General features: G+C 42.6%; 2 protein-coding genes across 7 annotated transcripts in view; both read left to right on the plus strand.

Moving 5' to 3' along the window:
* LOC144086099 (phosphatase and actin regulator 1-like) overlaps positions 1 to 4,822 on the plus strand; it is a 30,304-nt gene extending 25,482 nt beyond the window's left edge. For 2 of the 3 annotated variants that reach the window (XM_077615892.1, XM_077615891.1), the window contains exons 9-12: positions 256 to 317; positions 1,143 to 1,283; positions 2,942 to 3,018; positions 3,192 to 4,822. In XM_077615892.1, the coding sequence (XP_077472018.1) occupies positions 256 to 317; positions 1,143 to 1,283; positions 2,942 to 3,018; positions 3,192 to 3,207 (296 nt within the window). In that variant the 3' untranslated portion in view covers positions 3,208 to 4,822. Of the gene's footprint in view, positions 1 to 255; positions 318 to 1,142; positions 1,284 to 2,941; positions 3,023 to 3,191 lie in introns of those variants that run through there. The other variant, XM_077615893.1, reaches the window with a different exon arrangement.
* A 185-nt stretch (positions 4,823 to 5,007) lies between these two features.
* phlpp1 (PH domain and leucine rich repeat protein phosphatase 1) overlaps positions 5,008 to 22,246 on the plus strand; it is a 41,687-nt gene continuing 24,448 nt past the window's right edge. The window contains exons 1-2 of one of the 4 annotated variants that reach the window (XM_077615889.1): positions 5,008 to 5,167; positions 5,763 to 7,253. In XM_077615889.1, the coding sequence (XP_077472015.1) occupies positions 5,765 to 7,253 (1,489 nt within the window). In that variant the 5' untranslated portion in view covers positions 5,008 to 5,167; positions 5,763 to 5,764. Of the gene's footprint in view, positions 5,168 to 5,369; positions 5,677 to 5,744; positions 7,254 to 22,246 lie in introns of those variants that run through there. The other 3 variants (XM_077615887.1, XM_077615888.1, XM_077615885.1) reach the window with 3 other exon arrangements.

Consider the following 22,246-nt stretch of genomic DNA (forward strand, 5'->3'; position numbering starts at 1 on the left):
AAATCCAATTGGCTAATCATGCAATCAACATCCACCAAAGGGAAAACTTGAGAGAACAAAGCAATAGTGCTCCCTTGATATGCATCGCTAATATTATTAAACAGCCAATGATGAAAGCTATTTGAGGCTACACAGCAGATTCACTTGAGTTTAGCATTGCTCTACTTCTAATTGGCCGCATTACACAGAGCGTGTGTCAGTGTCTCTCATTAGTAATTGCACAAGGACAGTAATGCTCCTCCTCCTTCTCCGCAGCTCGCAACGAGCAAGAAGAAATCGAGGAGAAGCGGGAGATAAAGCGAAGGCTGACTCGAAAGGTGAGTCAACACAACAAATTGTAGGCGGGCAGTCATCGCGTGCTGCTCAATGTCCTTGTCGCCCTCGGACCTGGCGGCATCTGCTGCCAAAAATTTCGGACCCCGTAGAGAGGTGTTGAATGTGTTCATGTCGTTTCAATTAAGCAACACTTCATGTACCACCGTAGGCGACACACTCTCGACAAAAAAATTAATTAAAAAAATCGTATATCTGCTGCGTTATATTTTTATCGTGTTATTCCAGTGGCGCCCCATAGTCTAGCCCATAGTGAGTGGTCCGAAAAGGTGCCTAGTTCATTGTTCTTAAGGAATGTGATTCAAAAACTGTATTAGAATTTTGTGGACATGTGATACAGCTCCTGTAGGCCATACACACTCGACTAAATAAATAAAAATCAGATATCTCCTGCGTTATATTTTTATCGTGTTATTCCAGTGGCGCCCTCATAGTCTAGCCCTTAGTGAGTGGTCCTAAAAGCTGTCTAATTCAAATTGTTCTTAAGGAATGTGATGCAAAAACTGTACTAGAATTGTGTACATGTGATACATGTAATACAGCCCAATTAGCACACCTTATTTCACACACTACTGTATGACGTCCGATGGGCTGCAGTTCAGGCTCTGAATGCATCTTCAAAAATAAAAAAACCTGACTTCAGATGGAAATCTTTGCAGTAACATTAAAGAGGTTAAGTATTGGAAACGACAAATGTTTGTTTGCTGTCATACATTGATGCAAAATATTGTGAAATCTCTGACTAGGTTAGTCAAAATGAAACCTGACTGACTTTTGTAACAGTGGCAACTTTTTTTTTAAAAATCCAGCTTAGCCAGAGGCCCACCGTGGAAGAGCTAAGACAGGCCAAAATCCTCATCCGTTTCAGTGACTACGTGGAGGTCTCCGACGCGCAGGACTATGACCGGCGGGCAGATAAGCCCTGGACCCGTCTCACCGCAGCTGACAAGGTCAGTACCGTTTTACATTTATCATTGGCTTCCACTGACTGTAATAGACGTCAAATCCCTTTCACCTGCGAGTTGGCACTGAATGATCATATTTTAGCGCCGGGGATGGCGATAAACATTCAAGGCCAATGACATATTTCACATCTTTTACTTCGCATAATTTAAAAAGGTTTCCAGATCTTGAATCAGGCCCACATGGTTTAAATCACCTTTTTATTTATTTTTCCAATTCGTTTGATTTAAATCAACAGTTAGGGACATTGTGCTGGACACATTTTCAGAAATGTAGTTTCTTAGTTGTTATTTTAGACTAGACGTCTCAGGAAGTAAACAGCCACAAGTGCTGTCCTCGCCCTCCGTTCTCCCCTTGCTGGCCCCTCCCATGCCTTCCCTTCGGCTTGTCAACCTTTTGAGCATGCGAGATCACACCTGAGGCCCACTCGCAGGGGCTATATTTTTGATTATGCAACCGCTCCCCTTACGTAAAGGAGTAATCGGACAAGCGGCGATGCGGGACGGTGGGCTGTAACTGCCGACATGCCCACTTCCCATAATCAACATCAAAGGCTCAATTTAAAATTTTGCCTCGCTCTTAAATAAATTCATTGGAACTAATTGATTTTGTAAGTAGAGGTACCACTGTACATTGACTGTGAGAAAATGCCTATATGGCTTTTTCCCCCCTAAACTAACCTAAAATAATTGAATATAAAAATATTCTAAAATGTCATTCTGTAGTGCGGATACTACAAAGTTTATGTGCAGTAAGGCTGGCTACTAAAATATATTCATTTGACCAGAACATACCATCTAGTCCAATGACTAATGATTTCAATTATAAATCGTTAATTTTATATATTATATTATTATTAATATTAACTAATTTGCTTGTTTGCACCTAACCGTGCAAGCTCTGTATACTAGGTAATAGACGCTCAGTAACATTGTGTCACAATCACAATGAATGATGTTGAATGAGAAAGAATGTATGTCTGAATCATAGCGTCCCCTGCCGGAGAGGCTTTCGCTCTGCCCTGGTTAGGAGGTTTTTTTTCCAAAAACATTTATGCACATTGCTCAAGGCAATGACACCAAATATTTATGCCTGCATGTGTAATAAATATCATGAGCAAATGTTCAGGACTTCTCTCCAAAATGAGGGCATGGCTGGAAAAAGAACTACATTGGCATTACACTAAGCTTTATAAATTTTCCCTAACAGGAAATTTGTATTTATGCTCTCAACCACTAAGGTTAGATTTAGTAAAGTTTAAAGTACTCAAATTCACCAAATGCACTTTCTTTTCGATGTATGTTACAAGTGAACTTGTTTACTCAGATGGGAAACCAAAATGATTTGTTATGAGTTCAAAAGCTGATTTTTTTTTTCTTTTATCAATCTTTATACTCCTATGACACATATTCCAAATGTGCCACTTAAAAGGCCCCAAAAATCTCAATTGTCAATAGATTTATCCCCAAATCCAGACTGGCTGCCTGCTGTGCTTTCATAAAAATAAAAGTACAAATTCAGGCTAGAATTTTCCCCCTTTTAAGATCTGTCCTCACTGCCACCAACTGAATTGGAATTTTTTTTTTACTGAACAAAAAAAGTCTACTTTGCATTTTAAGCTTTTTTGTGCATGTATCATTTTCAGGCAGCTATACGAAAAGAGCTCAACGATTTTAAAAGCAACGAGATGGAAGTGCACGAATCCAGTCGTCATTTAACCAGGTAATGTGAATTTTCTTTTATTTGATGCTTCTCTGCAGTCACACAACCACGTAAATACACACTTCCCTTCTAGTATGCAGCATACCCTGGTTGTAGATGTAAAAGCAAGGTGCAAAGGTGATCAAATGTTATTTCAGTAACACGTCTGAAATGTTTTATTTTTTTATTTTCAGGTTTCACCGACCATAGTAGACCGTTGCTGTGTCGAGCAGTGCTGCAGGGGTAGAACCTTAAGTGCTGGACAGTCAAACAGTGCCCGTTTTTGTCAATAAGGCCATGTCTTTTTGAAATGCCTTCCCCCCCACCTCCAAAACCCGGGACAACTGAGTCGGTACTACTACTACCACCACCAATTCATCCACCTGCTGTAGTAGCATATAAGTTATGTCAATACAACTCCCCTCTCTTCCTTCATTTTGAGCTTATTCAAACTTCTCTAAGCTGAGCTCCGCTTAGTTGTCTGTTTGCTGTCTTCAGTCTTCATAGGCAGACACACCTCTTCTTGATGGTGACATCCTCTCTCGGAGATTTTGATGGCGCCACTCTGTTGTCAGAGTCCCATCCATCTTTTACCGCATTGGTACGGAGGGGTATCCTGTCACAATGTGCAATAGTTGATTTGATTTCAGTGCTATTGGCCCCTATAGGGTTAGATCTGCCGTTCTGTTCTTCCCATGTACTTTACTGTACCGACAATGTTGTCATCCAAGTCTTACTGTGAATCCCGAGGGTTTGCTCTCTTCAAATGTACATTTTATTTGTAACAGCCAAGTTCAGATTTAAATTTTCTTCACTCGTGTCAGGTATCTATGTACATTTTATGTAAAAAAAAACATCTGATAGATGTGCATATGTTTTATATCATTTCAATTTTTTATGATTATTTTTGGGGGGAGGGGGTGGATGTTTAAAGGAAAAAGCTCCTGTATTTTGTGTGTTGGAATTGATACCAACAACAAGACTCAATGCAGTGTTATCTTTTTATATTAGAATTTATCCCTTGTTAACCATAATTTTAAATTCTTTTCGCTAGCAATAGTCTTTGCCCTTGACGTGTACACGCCATGATGTCATTTTTTGGGAGGGGGGGTCGGATCATACAAAGTTTATTTTATTTTTTGCCGTCTATTACATCGAGATGACTTTTCCTGCTGTCATCGCCACTGAGCCAATTAGCAGCCTCAATATGTAAAGACCATCATGACAATTGTGGACATTACATTGATTTAAATGGGCTGATTTTAAACTTTTTGAAATCGTCTCAGTTCAAGTCAGTTGCACTTTTCCCCCCAATGTATTCCATTGAATTAATATGTAAAATTTATGTCAGGTATGGGAAATAGTATTTCTTCTCCCTTGGAGAATGAGTTCAAGCTGTGTGTTTTGCATGGTTGTTGTATTCTTTTGAAGCACAAATCAGTTCACATTGTAACAGTTTCATGGAGGCTCACAAGTGTTGAAAATGGGGACATTTCCCCCCTATTTTATTTTTTTTGGACTATTATTAAAAGTCAACAAACATGAATAATCTAAACACTCTACTTTTGACTATCTGTATCACCAAGAAAAACCCAAGCTTCCAGAACCTGCATGACGATTTATATTTTACCGGAATTAAAAAAAAGAAAAGGAAAATGAACATAGCAATAACATTTTCCTTTTGCGTAGCAATTGGAAAACATTAATAGATTTAAACATGTTCTTTTAAACACCTTCAGCACAACACACACAGACCTACTTTTGAAATACAGAACGCCATGTAAAGGATACATAACGCCAATTAAATTTTTTGAATGTGTTTCAATTGTGTGCCTTTTTCGTTGAAAAATAGAATTACAATCACACAAATATTGGCGTTAACAAGATTTCATCTTTATGAGTTTAAAAATGATGCCCAGATTAGAACTACAATTCTCTTTTTGTCCGCTAGAGGGCAGGAAACACAACGAAATTATTACATGTCAGTGAGTTGACGGCGTGCGAAATGGCGTCCTGACGGCAAATTAATCGCTTCAACGCTTTTAAGAAAACCAGCCGATGGTTGTTTTGTCATCCGCTGTGGATTTTACAACTAAATCGGCGTATACTACGGCAGTGCCGTCGTCTTTTTAACTACGCCGACGTTCAACAGATGACAGTTGTTGTGGAAGTAAGTAACTACACGAGCTAAGATACACTAACGTTATAAACCCGCTCGGGTAAACTCATCGTTGACTTCCGCTGGCCCGCCCACGTGGTTTTAGGACAGGTTCATGGAAGATGTAGTTTTCAAGCATCCCATCTCAAGCCATTTAAAAGTGAGAGAGCGAGGCGATGCAATACATATCCCACAACGCACCGTCTTGTTGTGAGGCGACGCCATTTTAACCCCTCCTCATGAATATACATCGGAAGGTATTTGCGTAGGAGGTCGGCTGACGTTCATTGCATATTCGAGCAGTGTATTTTGGTCCAAGCGGGACGCGCAGTCACGTCTCCGCCATGATATGCCCCTGCGCGGCTTGCCTCTTCGTTCCCAGCGACTTTGATCGGTAAAATGTTCCATCGGAGCTACGGAGGAGAAGACGATTGGGGAGAGGAAAGGCGAGGAGTGAATGTCGACTAGTGGAACAAGTGACCGACGCCGCCCGTTTGGCGGGTATACAACACGGTGGGAACGTACGCTGGCTTTTAAATGTAGATGCGATCGGCGGAATCAAGTGTGCACCGTTATATATTCTGAGCAGGGGACTTCTCCTTGGTAGGGATGGAGAGTGTGCAGGGTGCAGCTGACGATGGAGGCAAGTTAACGAAGAAGCCCAGCGGAGTGTCCACCGGCCGGCGAACTCCAGCGGCGACCGGCGGATATTTGTCTCCCTCCATGGCAGACGCAAAGAACGGCAACGGTGTTGCCCAGGCGGGCCGAAATGTTGCGTTGAACGGCCGAGGCTTATCGGGCAACTCCGGCTCCCTGCTGGGACGCAGGCGCTTGAAGCGGAACCTCAGCACCGCCACTGCCGCGTCCGGCGCCGCCTCCTCTTCCTCGGCTGTCACGGCAGCCTGCGGTGGTGCCAAGATGAGCTCGGCCCTCTCCTCTGTGTCTCTGCACACCCGGAGTCTGGATCGCAAGACCCTGCTCAAGCACAGGCAGAACATGCAGCTGCAGCCCGCCGACCGCGAGTGGGTGCGAACCGACCTCCACCGAGGAGCCATCCACATCTACGACAGACTGATGTCTTCGTCTCCCAGGCCCGTCCTCTGCACCGCGGACACGACAGCCGGCGAGGTCGCCAGCCGCCTCGGCAAACTCTGCGGCAAGTCCACCTCTGTCATGCGTATTTTTAGCAAAGACAACCCCAAGATGGACCAAAATGGCAACTGCAGCGTCAAGTACGAGTACAACTACAATCTGTGCAAGGTCGCCGAAGACCCCTGTATCAAATATGACCCCTTATCTAGCCTGGAACCCACAGATTTAGGAGGTCATGCAGGTGACAAGATGAGAATGCTGCTCATGACCAATGCGGATGAAAGGCAACAGGATGGAAAACTTTTCAGCCCTGAGTCAGAGTCCCAAGGCAACATCACCTGCTCACTGTCAGACTTAAACTTGAACTCCATTATGGATACCCCGAACGATGATGACTCAGAGCACAGGAACGGCACGGACAGCTATGGCCTCAACTCTGGCTCCGACGTGGAGAGCAGTGCTTTTGACGACCTGAGCTCTGGGGCTCGGCTCAGCGAGCACAGGGACTCTCTCAGCGACGACATGATTCTGGGCACGGACGCGTCTATCCTCAGCCCATCATTCGATAGCGCCGCAGAGGGCCACGACATGTATGGCAGTTCTTCGGACGAGCTGGAGCTAGACTGCCCTGCTTCAGGGGCCAGCCTGGATCCCCTCTCAAATGGAGTTGGCTACAAGCAATGCGGCGTGCCCAACGGCCTACCTGTGAGCAGTAGTGCCGGGTCCTTGTCTAGAGACAGCTCCACAGGTAACACACCTGACATCCAAGACCGCAGCGTTGGCAAGTCAGAGCTGACCTCTGGTCACAGTGAAGGCTTTTCAGAGCAGTCCTGCCATGCCCTGTATGTTCAGCTGCACGGCGAAGCAGTCAGGAGGCTTAGCCCAGATGAGAGGCCCCTGCAGATCCAGAATGACTTTCTGTATAAGCTTGGATTTAAGGACCCTTGGAGAGTTCAAGAGGAAGGGCTTAATACAGAAATGGGCTCCCTGCTCCGATTCTATGCAGGTATGTTGTTCTCCATTTTTTTTTTTCAATGTTACTTTTTTTGTGGAAAACTCACGAATGCCTGTGCCTTTTCCATTAATGCACACTCACAGACTACAATTGAAACAAACTGAACTGATGAAAATGAATTTTAGGAGCACAGTGGACACATTTAATACATCTATCTCACAGATGTTATTCTCTGGATACTATGTCTTCCTCCAACATTAGCTGAAAACTAAATTGTCCACGGGTGTAAGTAGTAGTGTGAATGTGTCCAATCCAGAATGTGCGAGATCTCAAACACTTCCACGGGTCGTAGATTCTCAGGCCACCGGACAAAACTAAAGCGGCCGTAGTGGTTCTAACAAGTTGTCGCAGATGTCAATTCAAGCCCAAAAACTGCTTTTATCTCGGTGTGCAGTGGAAATGGAAGCAAACCGGGCCTCCTTGAAATGACTGAGTCTTTATTGTTGTTTGTGTTATTTCTTCCGGGCCTCGGGCGCTTTTGTCAAACCACAGCAGCACACTGCGCTCCCATGGACACGCATGACATCACCACAAAGCTGCCGCCGCCACAACTTATGGCGCTCCGACACGGGGGCCCTGTTTCAGCTCTCGCCCCATTATCATCTCCCCATGAAAAGGCTGAATGCCTTTGTGGGTGGATGGAGGGAAGGTGGTGGGAGCTGCATGGCCGGGGATGGTTTAAAACTCCCTCTGTGGTCATTGAGATGCAATGCGTGGCCTGTCCCATTGGCCTGCAGCAACACCACTGTCACAGGGACTAACTTCCTGCCAAGCCGGGTAAACGTGCTGTTGCACAGCTCAGAAGGCCTTCCCAATGCGACTGTGTCCAGTCGCTGATGGTGCTTCGGAATGTACAAGGGAGGGGTCTCCTCAGGGGGCTGTGTAACAGGATGGGGGCTAGGGAGACAGTACAACGCTGTCAAGCATCCTGTCCATTGGCCCCATGCGCTTCTGCTCTTTCTCTTTTGTAGCGCACACATGTCGTGCTTTTTAATAACCAGCTTGCGGTTAGGGTTGTCAGAATTCCTTTGTTGTATTTTAGGTGTCATGTCATCATGTATTTCTTGTATGCCAGCAGCCTCCTCCTATTCTCGTGACTGTAACATCTGCGGATGTGCCTTCAGCAATTTCTTTCCAGCTACAATTGATGGTGATGCATTCAGAATTTTCTCTGAATCCAAAGCCATGACCGCCTTGTGTGAAATAACTGATTTACATAGTTACATACTGTCAGGTGGTCAAGTTTCTTAATGCAGCTTGGTAGTTTGCTAAAAGGGGGCAGGTGTTTTTTTCAATTCAAAATGTTCTGAGGTGTTTGGATATCTGTTGGTGTCATTTTCAAACTAGTCTAAGGACAAAGAATTACAGGACACTTTAAATACCACATTTCCAAAAGTTGAAATACATAGTAATAGTAGTAACTGGTCCATAGTCTACTAGGAGACATTCCTAGAAATGAGTATGAAATGGAAGTATTTGAATGTGAATAATTTATCTACCTCATACCATTTTAGATTCAGTGAGTTGTGATTGCTATTTGCTCTTTAATATTTACAAATAACTTGGGTTGTCTAAAGTATCACTGCTAAAATGTTGTATCTAGATACAATATTTGAATGCAAAAGTACCAATACGTACTCGGCCCATCTGGTCGCCTTTTATTAATTTGTTTTTGCACTACTACAGGTCACCAGAAATTTGTTGTTATGCTGGAAAGTGGATTTTGGACTACTTTTGGTAGTTATGGTAATGGAGTAATTTCTCTATTAAATTATTTTGTGTAGTATTAACATTTTCCATTTAGTGTCGAGTATTTTTTGTGAGTATCGATATGAAATTGAAAATGTTAGTATTCTCTTGGCAAAAGTACAGATAATGTCAGCTTCTGGAAGTTAAGAATGTCTCACACGAAATTTGAGATTTTGAGTTGGTGAAAACACGAACTTAAGTGTTGACGGTATTTGATGGCAATTTGTTTTCACGTACAGTATTTCTCATACTGAGGAAGTTCAGAAACCTTCTACTAGAAAGTAAAACCCTGATGCACTCCTCAGGGCGACGCCTCCACGTCTCATGTGAGACGGCTTAAGCCTGGTCACCTGAGTCCTCAACAAAGCAATCCCTCCCTCCTCGCCACTCAACACCAAGGCGACAGCACTCTGCACACAAGGCCTTAATGCTCATTCAGCCTAGCACAGAGGGACACCAAATAGCACTCTGAAACAAGCACAGACGGGTTTCCTGTTTGAAAGAGGAATGCCGCTCGATGCCCCCGTGGCATCTGCTGTGCATTTTCGCTCGTAGCCCTGTTGAAAGCATGTGTGGAATGTACATCGCCTTCTTCAGAATGCCAAGCACGTTTACTGGGGAGGAAGTGCAGCGACATAGTGTGTTGGTGGCGGGGTTGTCATGCCATGCTTACACATGTTGAGTTTGACTTGTCATCCAGGCCAGATAGTGGAGACAGTCAGCCTCAGCTGATTTTCTGGCTCGCTCTCAGGCCCAGCTGCCGCAACTGTAGCTCTCGGCTGCACCAAAGGACTCCTTGTGTCTATGGACCTTTGCTACAGGAAGTCCAGTATCTATTGTATTATTGCATGCTCAAGAGAAAGTGCTGTGCAGTTTTGTTTCGTACTGGATTTGACCTTGCCTGACTCATTTGCACGGCAAAATTGCACGAATAGGTGACTCCAAAGGGCGGCTTGACCTTTAAAGGGAGGTGTCAGGTCATGCTTTTCTGTGAGCAGATGAGAAAGCTCACTTTAGCTCTCCCGAGACACACAAATGCAAACATGCACATGTATAGAGGTCCACCGGATCAAAGAGCCGCTGTCCTCTTTGGCAGCCTGACGAGGGATCCTCTCAGAGTGGCCCACACAGGAGCCTCTTGTAGTGCCTCCCTTACTGTGTTATTAGAACTGAACTGAGAATAATATTCATTCTTTGTATTTGGTGATGAAAAAAACTTTACAAAAGCTAGCTCTGTTTGTTTTGTTTGGGATTGCTTGGTCGGTGTGAATATAGAATTTAAACTCATCTGGCGTGGACCAAACCAACTGTTTTACAGCTCTAGTATGATTACAAACTATCTTGTCCTAATTCAGTTGTGGCGAAAATGCCATCCAAGATATAACCACTCTGGGATTGAGTGAAAGCTTTACGTTGAACTGAGAACTTTTAAGTTTGTTTTAATGAACCCAAGCTTGTTTACCATATTAACCTTGGTGTTTAGTCAGGTGTGAACACATACATCTAACTCTAGTCACAGACAGACCAAACCAACTGGAATGTGGTCTTTCTGTAGCAATCATACCTCTCTTTGTGAAGACCTTCTTGAGCAAATAGTCCGACAGTTTCAGAGCAACAACAAGGAATTTAGAACGGTCATCATCTACGATCCATCATATCATCAAATGATTCAGAGAATCTGGACTAATCCCTGCATGTAAGCAGCAAGGCTGAAATCCAACATTGTATCATGACCTTTGTATATTCAGGCAGCACCGCATTAAAAACCTGGCATCCCCATATAAAAGATATTGCCACATTGTCCAATAAATGTACTGTATTTTTCATACCATGAGGAATACTGGATTACAAAGGGCTTCGTTGAATCAAGGTACTAACTTATTAACAAATTAGATCAGACACCTGTCCACCAAAATTAGGGTTTAGCAGACGGTTAACTTTTGAATGTGCGGTTCTCAGGCTGGGGAAAGGCACTATGACTGTTTGTAGCATATTTTCTTTTTATTATTATCTTTTAAATAAACATGATTGAGGAGGTATCTTTGTTCTATCTGGTCTCTTACAAATTATATGTCAGATCCGTTGAGTAAAGCAACTTTTTATTCACTGGAATCTACAACTGTAAACTGGCACGATGTTATGCCCGAGTTGCTGGATGCAATTCAAATATGTAATAGAAAATCCCACAAAACTTTTTTAAAATAGTTAATTGGGTCTTAGTTGAGCTTTTCAGTGTAGCGTCAAAGTAACAAATTACCCAATTAGGTTTTGACCCTAAGGCTGCATAATATTATCCTAACTAAAGCTAACAAACCGTTGAAACAGGTAAATGACCAAACCCACAATTGGTTTAGCATGTGTGGGCTTAGCATGTCATTATACACACTCAACCTACACGTGTATTCAGTGTGCAATAGAGGTAATTGGCTTGCGACTCTGCTATTTATATGCTTGCTGGAATTGACACAGGATAATTTCCCTTCACTACTACATCTTCACGCACTACCTGTTTACATTCTTGCGGCCAATAGAAAACTGGAGGTGACAGATGGTTTGTTGTCATGCTTTAAGGCAACATTTATGAAGTAAAAGTTCCCACTTTTTTTTTAGACTAATCCCACAACACAGTACTAAATCGATTCTAAACTATGCATGAATGCTAAAATAAATGCAATTTTGTTTGTTGTCATTTTCCAAAAGCTTACCTGCACACTTGCTAATATAATTGAAATGAAAGGAAACAGGTGAATACATAGCTTTAATTTCTGCCACCTCTCATGGATGAACAACGATAACGTAATAAATACTTTTATGACAAATTTGATTAATTTGCACAATTTTGCAGGGCGCTGACGATTTCTTACTGTGCTTCAGCGCCCTGGTTTGGAATCACTATTTTTGTGATAAAATAAAATAGACCAAAAGGTGAAACAATAGTTTTCAAGGTCATCATTATTCCTGACCCCCAAAAAAACAAACTATGAGTGAATTTGACAATTATGATTTAATTTTAATAGTATGCAGCTCTGTATCACAGTGTAATAAGTTTGAGTAATGCATATGTTTTACTTAGCAAGCAATGAAGCTGTCTGCATTGCTCTCTTCGGAAACACAATGCCGGTGTGGGTGTAACGTGTGTGTGTGTGTGTGTGTTGAAAAGGAAATGGCATAGTGATCCCTAACGCACATTGGCACCACGTTTCCTAAGAGGCCAAGGACCTTGAGTTCTTTACCAAGCCAACGCGACATACTTAATAATTTAGATTCATTAGCCTACTCAGCTTTGCAAACACTCTCATCCAGGGCATGCTCGTTTGCGCTTTTTTCCCACCGCACTCACCATATTAAACTGCAATAGTGAGCTCTTAATTTTTACTTTCTTGTACATCTAATGCTTTGGCTGTTTTTTTAACAGGTGAAATGAGTGACCAATGGTAAAAACATGCCCTTGAAGCCATTATCTTACAATTAATTATGTACAATGCAGCACAGGGTTTACAGCTCTCTGATTGTGTGAAGTTGATTAGGCTTCTAAAATGCTTTTCAAGCTATTTATTCCCCACTGATTTCCCGTTCTTGGTATGAGGAAATAACCCACTGACGAGTCATTACCTTAACGTGGTGGTGGGGTTTGTGTGTCCCAATCATCCTTGGAGCTATGTTGTCTGAGGCCTTGTGCCTTTGGTAGGGTCACCCATGGCAAACTGGTCTGAGGTGAGGGATCAGACAAAGCATGACTCAGAAGACCTCTTATGATGAAAAACATAATTGGAAAACGTCTTCCCTCGCCCGGACGCGGGGTCACTGGGGCCCCACTCTGGAGCTAGGCCGACAGTTGGGTGGCAGCCAAAGGAGGGATCCTTGGCGGTCCGATCCCCGGCTGCAGAAACTAGCTCTTGGGACGTGGAATGTCACCTCACTGGTTGGGAAAGAGCCTGAGCTAGTGCGTGAGGTTGAGAAATTCCGGCTCGACACAGCTTGGGTTCCGGTACCACTCCTCTCGAGGGGGGGTGGACACTCTTCCACTCTGGAGTTCCCCGTGGTGAGAGGCGCCGAGCGGGTGTGGGCATACTTGTTGCCCCCCGGCTCGGTGCTGGTATGTTGGAGTTTACCCCGGTGGAGGACAAGGTAGTGTCCCTCCGTCTACGGGTGGGGGGACGGGACCTGACTGTTGTTTGAGTGTATGCACCAAACAGCAGTTCAGAGTACCCACCCTTTTTGGAGTCCTTGGAGGGAGTGCCTTGAAGGTCTCGTTCTGCTGGGGGACTTCAATGCTCACGTGGGCAATGACAGTGAGACCTGGAGGGAAGTGATTGGGAAGAACGACCCCCCCGATCGGAACCCGAATGGTGTTCTATTGTTGGATTTCTGCGCTCGTCGTGGATTGACAATAATGAACACCATGTTCAAGCGTAATGGTGTCCATATGTGCACTGGGCACCAGGACACCCTAGGCCGCAGTTCGATGATCGACTGCAGTGATGCGGACTCTGCACTAGTCCGTCGTAGTGAAGAAGGAAGTGAGCCAAAAAGCGAATCTCTCTATTTACCGGTCTGTGGGTCGTGACCGAAAGAATGAGATAATAATTAAGATTCATTAGCCTACTCAGCTTTGCAAACACTCTCATCCAGGTCATGCAAGCGGCTGAAATGAGTTTCCTCCGCAGGATCTCCGGACTCTCCCTTAGAGATAAGGTGAGAAGCTCCGTTATCTGGGAGGGGATCGGAGTACAGCGGTTCTTCCTCCGGATCGAGAGGAGCCAGATGAGTTGGCTCGGGTATCTGATCAGGATACCCCCTGGACGCCTCCCTCGGGAGGTGTTCCGGGCACGTCCCACTGGGAGGAGGCCACGGGGCCGACCTCTGACACGCTGGGTAGACTATGTCTCCCTGCTGGCCCGGGAATGCCTTGGGATACTCCCGGAAGAGCTGGATGAAGTGGCTGGGGAGAGGGAACCCTGGGCTTCCCTGCTGAAGCTGCTGCCCCTGCGCCCCGACTTTGGATGAAGTGGAAGAAAATGAGATGAGAGATGAGAAACTTACAAAATGTAGTGCTATCTAAACACACTTGGCTGATTATTGCTTCATTGCTTGTACCTGCGTGTTTGAACCTTCGTAACTGAAATCCTTTTTATTGCACCGTGATTTGCTATTCTCCAAACATATTTTGCCAGCAGCCGTACAGTAATTCTATTGTGATGCGCATTCACAAATGATAAGACGGTTTTATTGCTACGTGCAATCTGTGGTCGCATTTCGTCGCATCTAATGAATGCACTTAATGGGTCTCCTTAAGATGTAATTAAGATTCAAATGAACATAATATCAATATGGCCAAATGGAAGTATAATGCCTTGTCGTGGTAATTGGATAGGTCACGATGCTTCTTTCTTGCCGCTTTCTCACACATATTAATTAATTTCCAAGTCCGAGAGTAATGTGTGTATTCGTTCGTAGAGACGAGGCATGTTCTCAAGACAATTGTGGTACAATTGTTCTAAATGCTCGACTGATTCCTTCCACCCTTACCTCGGGCCTTCTCCGTGGAGGCAGGCTGCTGACGTGATGACTTAAAGGACTGCAGGGTTTAAAGGCTTAATGAAGATTTCAGCTTTCTCCAGCCCGCCTCTATGCTAAAATGGAGAGAACTACTAGGTCTGCCATTTCGGAACTTTCCCTTGTTGTCGTAGTTCCTAAGTTTATTTTTGTGTGTTCCCACCGTGGTTTTTCAAAATATACTCCAACTTCTTGAATGTTCCACATAAATACAGTTTAGGTTTGCTATTAATGAATTGGTTTCAAATAAAAGTTTAATGCATTCTCATGTCCTTTCACATGTTGGCCACACGTGGTTAGGTGCTCCTGTGGATAATGCATGTATGGGTCTGCCGATACAGATGCCCAGAGTTTGGTGGTTTCAACTTGTAGTAGTGAAAGCCAGGGAAACTCTTTTCTGTCTAATATAGATTGCCCCCTTGGCTGACATCCTCCCATTGCCACTTCTACCCTCGTGCTCCCATTCTCAATTTCTCCCATGATTGATCTCCCTCCCTTGGTGCTCCGCTTTCGTTCTTTAGATCGCCTGCTCCTGCACAGTCTGTCAGGTTGCATTTATCTGCCGGAATTTCTCTATCATGCTTTTGCTTTCCGGTTTACTTTAAGAGAGAATGACACAAGATATGATACCACGTAGGTTGAGTGCACATACTGATAATCAAGTAAAATTTGAATAAAAACGTCTCATCTAAACATAGATGGCGCCAGTTGTGAGCATAATCTGAAAAGTTTATCATTTTTGCAGGGTCACAGATATCAAACATTGTTCCTGAGTTGTGCTCTGGCCTCCCACTTTGGCGGCATTCAAGAAAAGGGGTCGATTAGGGTCGGATCAGTGGGGGGCTCGCTTTGATCAGCTGCAGCACAGCCTAATACCACCCAACATCTGCACCGCTCACCATGAAAGGGGGGGACCAAAAATTCCGATTAGGCAAGACAAGTGCGTCAATACCTCTGCTCCTGTAATGCTGTTCCACGTCAGTGTTTTTTCACCTACTGAGCGAATGTCAAAATACAATAATCAATTCAGCCTATCAGTGAAGAAACACAAGCCCAAATGAATTTTTAGCTAATAAGCCGGTATAACGGGAATTCGCTAAACTCTCTCAAAATCTTTTTTGTCTTGTCTGCACTCTGCAAACAGTTAGATAAGCTTTTGAAAGGTAGTGTTCAACACAGCTCTATGGATTCTGCTCTGACACAATGTGGGAAGGGTGTGTTTCTGGCGGTGGGGGTGCTGGTCTCAAGTCACCTCGTTCAAAGTTCGTCTCTTTCAAATGCCGCAATATTGGAAGACCACTTCCTCAATGGCCGGAGTTTGAACAAAAACTTTACTAAATAAACGACCACAGGACAATGATCAAATTATTTATAAATGTTTTTTTCCTCTTGCTAAATACATGTATGAGAAACACTGCTACAGATGACTAAAATTCACTACAGTTGTGATACAATTTTCCTTCCTAGTTCCACAGTGTACTCTAATGCTTCATGCCAACTACTTTATTGTGCCGAATGTTGGTGCGTTCATAAACCGAGCACTCCCTGTCGTGAAATTTGTTTTTTTGTAGGGTAGAGTAGCTATTTAAATGGACTATGCAGTCCAATGGAAATGTTCATTTCCACCAAGGACATTTCAGGATCAACGAGCAATTGCATTTAATATTTTTTTTCTTGCTTTTGTTTACGATTGTTCCGACATGCAACATTTTTAGGTTTTCATGCTATGCTGTCATTTTTTTCTTTTGTTTTATCATTATTTGTATTGTTATAATTTTAAACGGGATTAAGTAGTGAAACTTATTATTCATCACATGCATCCCTCAAACACATTTGAGTTAAAAAATATCTAGATTTAAATCCAAGGGTTACTCAAATTATACACTTTAAAATTACTGTGATGATTCAAATGGCATCACTTGCTCTAAAAATGCCACTTCATTCGTGCAAATGAATGGATTACTGACATGAAGGGCAGTATATAGCTTGTGAACTTTTTTTTAAAAACGTATTTGTTTTAGAAGTAACACTTACTTAAATATTAAAAAGCTATTTCCTTTCCCGAGTGCTTTTCTTGCTCCCTGCTTGTCCCTTTCACCGCATATGCCCCATGTCTCTGTGGTACAGCATTCACATGGCCCCTGCATGTGACACAAAGTCGAGCCAAAACACCCCGGATGCCCGCCTCAGTTCTCCACTGTTCCAGGCCTTGTTAAATTTTAAACAAAACAAAGGGAAAGGAGGAGGGAGGGCCAACAGGGCCACGGGAATGTGCGACAACATTGCAGTCCTCGTTCATTCACTTGTTGTGTTCCCGCGCATCATCAGGGGGAGCGGTGCCCTTTAAATGGCTCTTTCTCTCCCACTCGTTCTCTCTCCTTGTGTGGAAGTCCTTTCTCTCCACTCTTAGGTGGACTGATTGCAGCTTTAACCACAGATGTGGGGTCTGATTACTCAGCACCATGTCCTTCTGTAGGATTAAAGAACAACTGAATTGGTAGCAGCAGTTACCAGATTGCAGATGCATGCCGGTGCATTTCAACTCTGTTGCTCCTCCAGAAGCAATGAGAAATTGTATTTAATTTTGTTGTTGATCTTGTTACCACAGTTTGCTAAATTTAATCTAAAGTTTTCTTGGTGAACTTGGAGAGTCAGACAGGTTTATCTAAAATCTACCAGTGTGAATGGCATTAAAGGTTAAGAATGTGATAGCCAGGTTGTACTTATCGATGTCTCTTGGGAGACTTCCAATTTGATGTGAGCGATGAGGTGACTTTGTAGGCCACTCTTTTTTTCCCTTGTGCGTTCCTCACAACATGTGACCACAAATGGCCAGGGCAGGAGTTTATCTGAGAAAAAAATGCCTCTTTTTCCTCAATTAAACAATGTTTTAAAAGGATTTCTGCCCGTTGCTGATAATAAATGGCAAAGAATATTTAAGATTTTGCATATTTCAAGGTTCTGTGCAAAGCCGATAAATGACACTTCTTCTGTTATACATCAGCTGTAAGTAGGATCTCATTGTAGGTATATATTTTTTAACAAATTGACAGGGCTCTAATAGAATAGCCAACATGGTTAGATCTATTAAAAAAAATTGAATACCATGGAAAAGTCATTTATTTTTATCCTTCCATAAAATTCATTTCATATCACAATTTACTCACGGTATACGTTTATTTTTCTGTCACTTCATTTTGACATGGACAGGTAGGGGCGGCGGCCCGATGGGGCGAGTGGTTAGTGCGTCGGCCTCACAGCTCTGGGGTCCTGGGTTCAAATCCAGGTCTCTCTAAATTGTCCCTAGCTGTGAGTGTGCATGGTTGTTTGTCTCCTCGTGCTCGGCGATCGGCTGGCCACCAATTCAGGATGTCCCCTGTCTCTGGCCTGGAGACAGCTGGGATAGGCTCCAGCACTCCCCGTGACCCTAATGAGGATAAAGCGGTTCAGAAAATGAGATGAGACAGGTAGAGGCTTTGGTCGCAGCTCAATAATTTGGTTTCTTTTATGTGCATCCCCTGATCCGTCTATAATTAGACCATCTACTGACAATCTCGCTATTTTCTGCTGGCTCACACAGCCTCTTTGAAATGGATTAGCAGCTACAAAGCATGAACATCGTGCATTAAATAAACTATAAGTTTCATATCTCCTCCGTACAGTGACAGATTATTTACTCGATTATTATTATTGAGTTATTTACCTTTGTTTGGCAAAAATGAACTCAATTTCAAATTAGGCTTAAATGTTCCATCACAGAATATATTTTTCTTGTCGAATTTTAACTATCATTTTTTAATGCAAAAATCGCATAAAATTAATCTATATGCTGTACATTTCTTTAACAACAACGATGAGTTTTCACGTCACCCTGCACAAAGATGGTTTTGGCACTGTGATGTATTGAAAGAAAAAAGACCGGTCAAATTCGTTGAAATTGGGTGTACAATACTTGGAGCTCTGTTTTTTAAGATTCTCAATTCCGATGTGATGTAGCCCCAATTTATATTCCTTCACAATAAGTAAATAAACAAACCGTAATGCGCTTTAGTCTTTCACTAACACAACACAATTCTCGAGATTCATTTTGAAACCAATATGAATGGGAAGAGTACACCGTATTAATACTCACAGCGCCTCCAAAATCCTACCACAGTACATTCTCATGAGGACAGCTGTTCAAATGACTTTGAGTGTAAAATCTCCTTCATTTCCAGCTGGAATTATTCATGTGGTGGTACAAATTAACAGGAAAACCCAGGGCCACAAAACAGTCGGGAGTCTTTGCAATATAATTGCTGATTGAAATGCACATAAACACAGTCGCATGCAAACACGAACCAGCATGCGTATGCAGGCGGCACATTCGGCTCTAGCGTTTTTTTTTTTTTTTACATGTGCAACATCAAACGCTTACCAGTTTCTCAATTAGCGCTCTCATCTCGCCTCTTTAGCCTGCATATCAGAAGGAGGTGTTTGCACCCCCGCTTCAATAGTGCTATGCTCTCGTCTTCATTCTCTGCTGGATTTCCTGAAGCTTGGAGAGTGTTTGCGTCTGATTGGGAGTAAAGCCGCATCTCTCAGCGCAAACTCCACATTACGCAGCATAGATCTGAGGATGAAAGTACCATTTTTTTCTGCCATCTCACGCTTTTCCTGGGCATTAAATAAGACAATGGAAGGTGCTGTGCTGTCAAGGGGGAATAAAAGCACTGTAGAGAGAGACACACACGCAGGCCTTTCACTTGTGTGCTCCTCTGCCACTCGAGAGAACATGGAGGTTGAGGTGACACTGATGAGTGATGAACAACTGGTGCCCTGGATGATGAGAATGTGTTCTGTGTCGGTCGAAGCAATTTTGAGATTGCGATTCGAAAAAGACCTATTAGATTAGGGATGTCCCCCATCACATATTTTTCTGCCTAAATCCGAGTCGGAGAGTTTGAAGATCTAGCTTTACTGAACCGTTAGCCGACACCCTGAAAACAAGACGAGGAAATAAATAAATTTTAAAAATTATATATATATATATATACATATATACATACATATACACATACATATATATATATATATATACATATATACACATATACATACATATACATACATATACACATACATATATACATATTACATACATATATACATACATATATTTACATACATATATATACAAATATATACATATATGTGTATGTATATGTTTGCTCTATCTTTTTTCAGACCCCAAATGCTCAGTTTGCGCACATTGCAAGTCCCTATTGAACAGTCTCCTCTTTTGACTAGGACTGACACAAACAATTATTTTTCACTGAACAATTATCAGAAAAGTATTAGCATTGTTCACTAATCGGTGCAACATGTCGTTCCTGCAGGCAACTGCTGTTATATAACCTTCTTTAGCTTCAAATTCTAGGTGTTTCAGGTATGCAGATAGTCTACACTATGAATAAAGACAATTAAGTTCATATTACATTTAATTTTGATTAAGAATTATCATATGTAAAAGTTTTCCCCCCTCAAAATTGCATCGGCATCGTTGCAATTTAAGTTTCAGTTTGATGAATTGTTCAGTCCCCAAAAAATATTTTACCTCGATTTTTTTTTATTTTTTTTATTGTGCATAGGCCAACGCTGAGAAGGATACGCATACGTAAGGCTCATTGTGCATAACTTCTGGTTACGTTACTGCTGTATGAACAAATCCCCATTGTTAACCGAGAGCCCCCTAGCAGTGTGGGAAAAAAATCAATGGATCTCATTTAGCATGCTGTCCATTTAGCAGGGTTATATGTCAGGTCTCATCAGTTCAGGTTGTAATTAGTTACGCTTCTGTATGGAAATTTACAACCAAAAAATCTCCAAAGATCTTCTTATTGATTCTGCAATAAAAAATGTTAACACCTTGCCAGTGGTCTGCATTCTCTTGTGCAGCTTTTCTTTTACCCAACACACTTTTGATGGAAGACTTGGAATCCACTTACTATTTTAAGCAGTGATGGTAAATTAAGAGAAACACTAAATTTTTATTTTTACATTAATAGATTTAAATTGGTTACCTGTTGTTGGGTTAATATTCGGGCCGGGACACTAAAGTCAAAGAATTCATCGCAGTGTGAGCTTCTCTCCATGCCGCCGGTTGATTACGCACCGTCACATGTTAACAAGTATGCAGGGGAGACTGAGGGCGAGCACTGCATCATTCATGTGCGTGCACGCCACCCAGGGCCTGATTGGCGGTGACCCGTAGCTGTCAACGGCGTATCTCTTGAGCACTGTGATACAGGCTTGAATTGGGCGTCGAGGTGCGCCATTTCCAGACGTTGTTGTCAGCGTGTACAATGTACATCACCTGTTTCTTTACCTATATAATCTTGGCAGTTGACCAAAGTGGTCAGCTACAGTTTGTGTGCCAAAGAACAGTGGGTGTAACAGTAAGGTGCTCCCTTAGAGAGCATCTTTTTTTTACACGAAGAAGAATGAGATCAGGCTTTGAGTAGCCTGTTTTAGAAATAGTGGCTGACACATGAAACCAGCCAGGCTTTAAAAATGAACACAGGAAAAGAGGGGGAGGAAAATGAAGAGCAGCATCTCTACTTGCTCATAATTTCAATTTGAAGGCATAAGCAATGAATCGTTGACACAGTGAGTCTTGTTCTATGTGAGTCCGTGTATGTGTGCATGCGTGAGTTTGTATCTGTGTGAGGGAGGAAAGAGAGGCGCACGTTACGTAACAGGCCTCCCTGGCCTGCTTTACAATCACACAACAGTATAAGTCACTTCACGTGTGTGTGTGCGTACACGTGCTGCTAATTCATCTTTCACGAGTAGTCAAGTGCGCACACTGACAACTTTTGAGATGATTTTTCATGACGCAGCATTACATAAATGCCCATGGGGGTTTGTCACTGAATACACATCCAGCCCTTTTACCAGAAAGGTATATGATACATGAGACATTTTCTCCATGAAACCATGACTGAATTTACACTGATCTAAGTAAAATTAAATAACTAGGATAATGTGGTTTCAGTTTATACACATGACTGCAATCTTGCTGTGTTCAAAGTTGTGTGATTACGTTCAAACTCATTCTAAAGAGGAAATAACATCTCCCACACTACTTCGCAATTTTTTTCCACTTAATTATTTTAGAAAAATTAAAGTTCATAAAAATGTGAAAATTCACGCTGAAACTTGTAAACGGAAGCCACTTTTGCTACTAGGTACTGAGGTCCATGAGAGACTTTCCAAGAACTGACCATCTCTGCCTGACTTCACCTTGTTTGCACCCATTCATTATCCTAATGAGTCCACATTTTTTTCTCCCTCTCTTTCTCTATAGTTGAGCAGTACTCGGCACTATGGATGCCATGATGTTCCTCCTTATCCTTACTGTATGATTTATGCACACACTTTTATACAAACACACTAAATTATTCATGATGAGCTTTGCACATTCAGTGTTTGAATAAGATTAACTTTAAACCTAACACTCAACCTCACAGTCATATTGGGATTTACACCCCTGCATCTGAATCTTGTATGTTGTGTTCTGTGTACATGCACGGCAAAGCGGCACATACACATTCGCACATACAGTGGGGCAAATAAATATTTAGTCAACCACCAATTGTGCAAGTTATCCTACTTGAAAAGATTAGGGATGCCTGTAA

This window comes from Stigmatopora argus, chromosome 12 (genome assembly GCF_051989625.1).
Source record: "Stigmatopora argus isolate UIUO_Sarg chromosome 12, RoL_Sarg_1.0, whole genome shotgun sequence".
In the NCBI taxonomy this organism is placed as follows: Eukaryota; Metazoa; Chordata; class Actinopteri; order Syngnathiformes; family Syngnathidae; genus Stigmatopora; species Stigmatopora argus.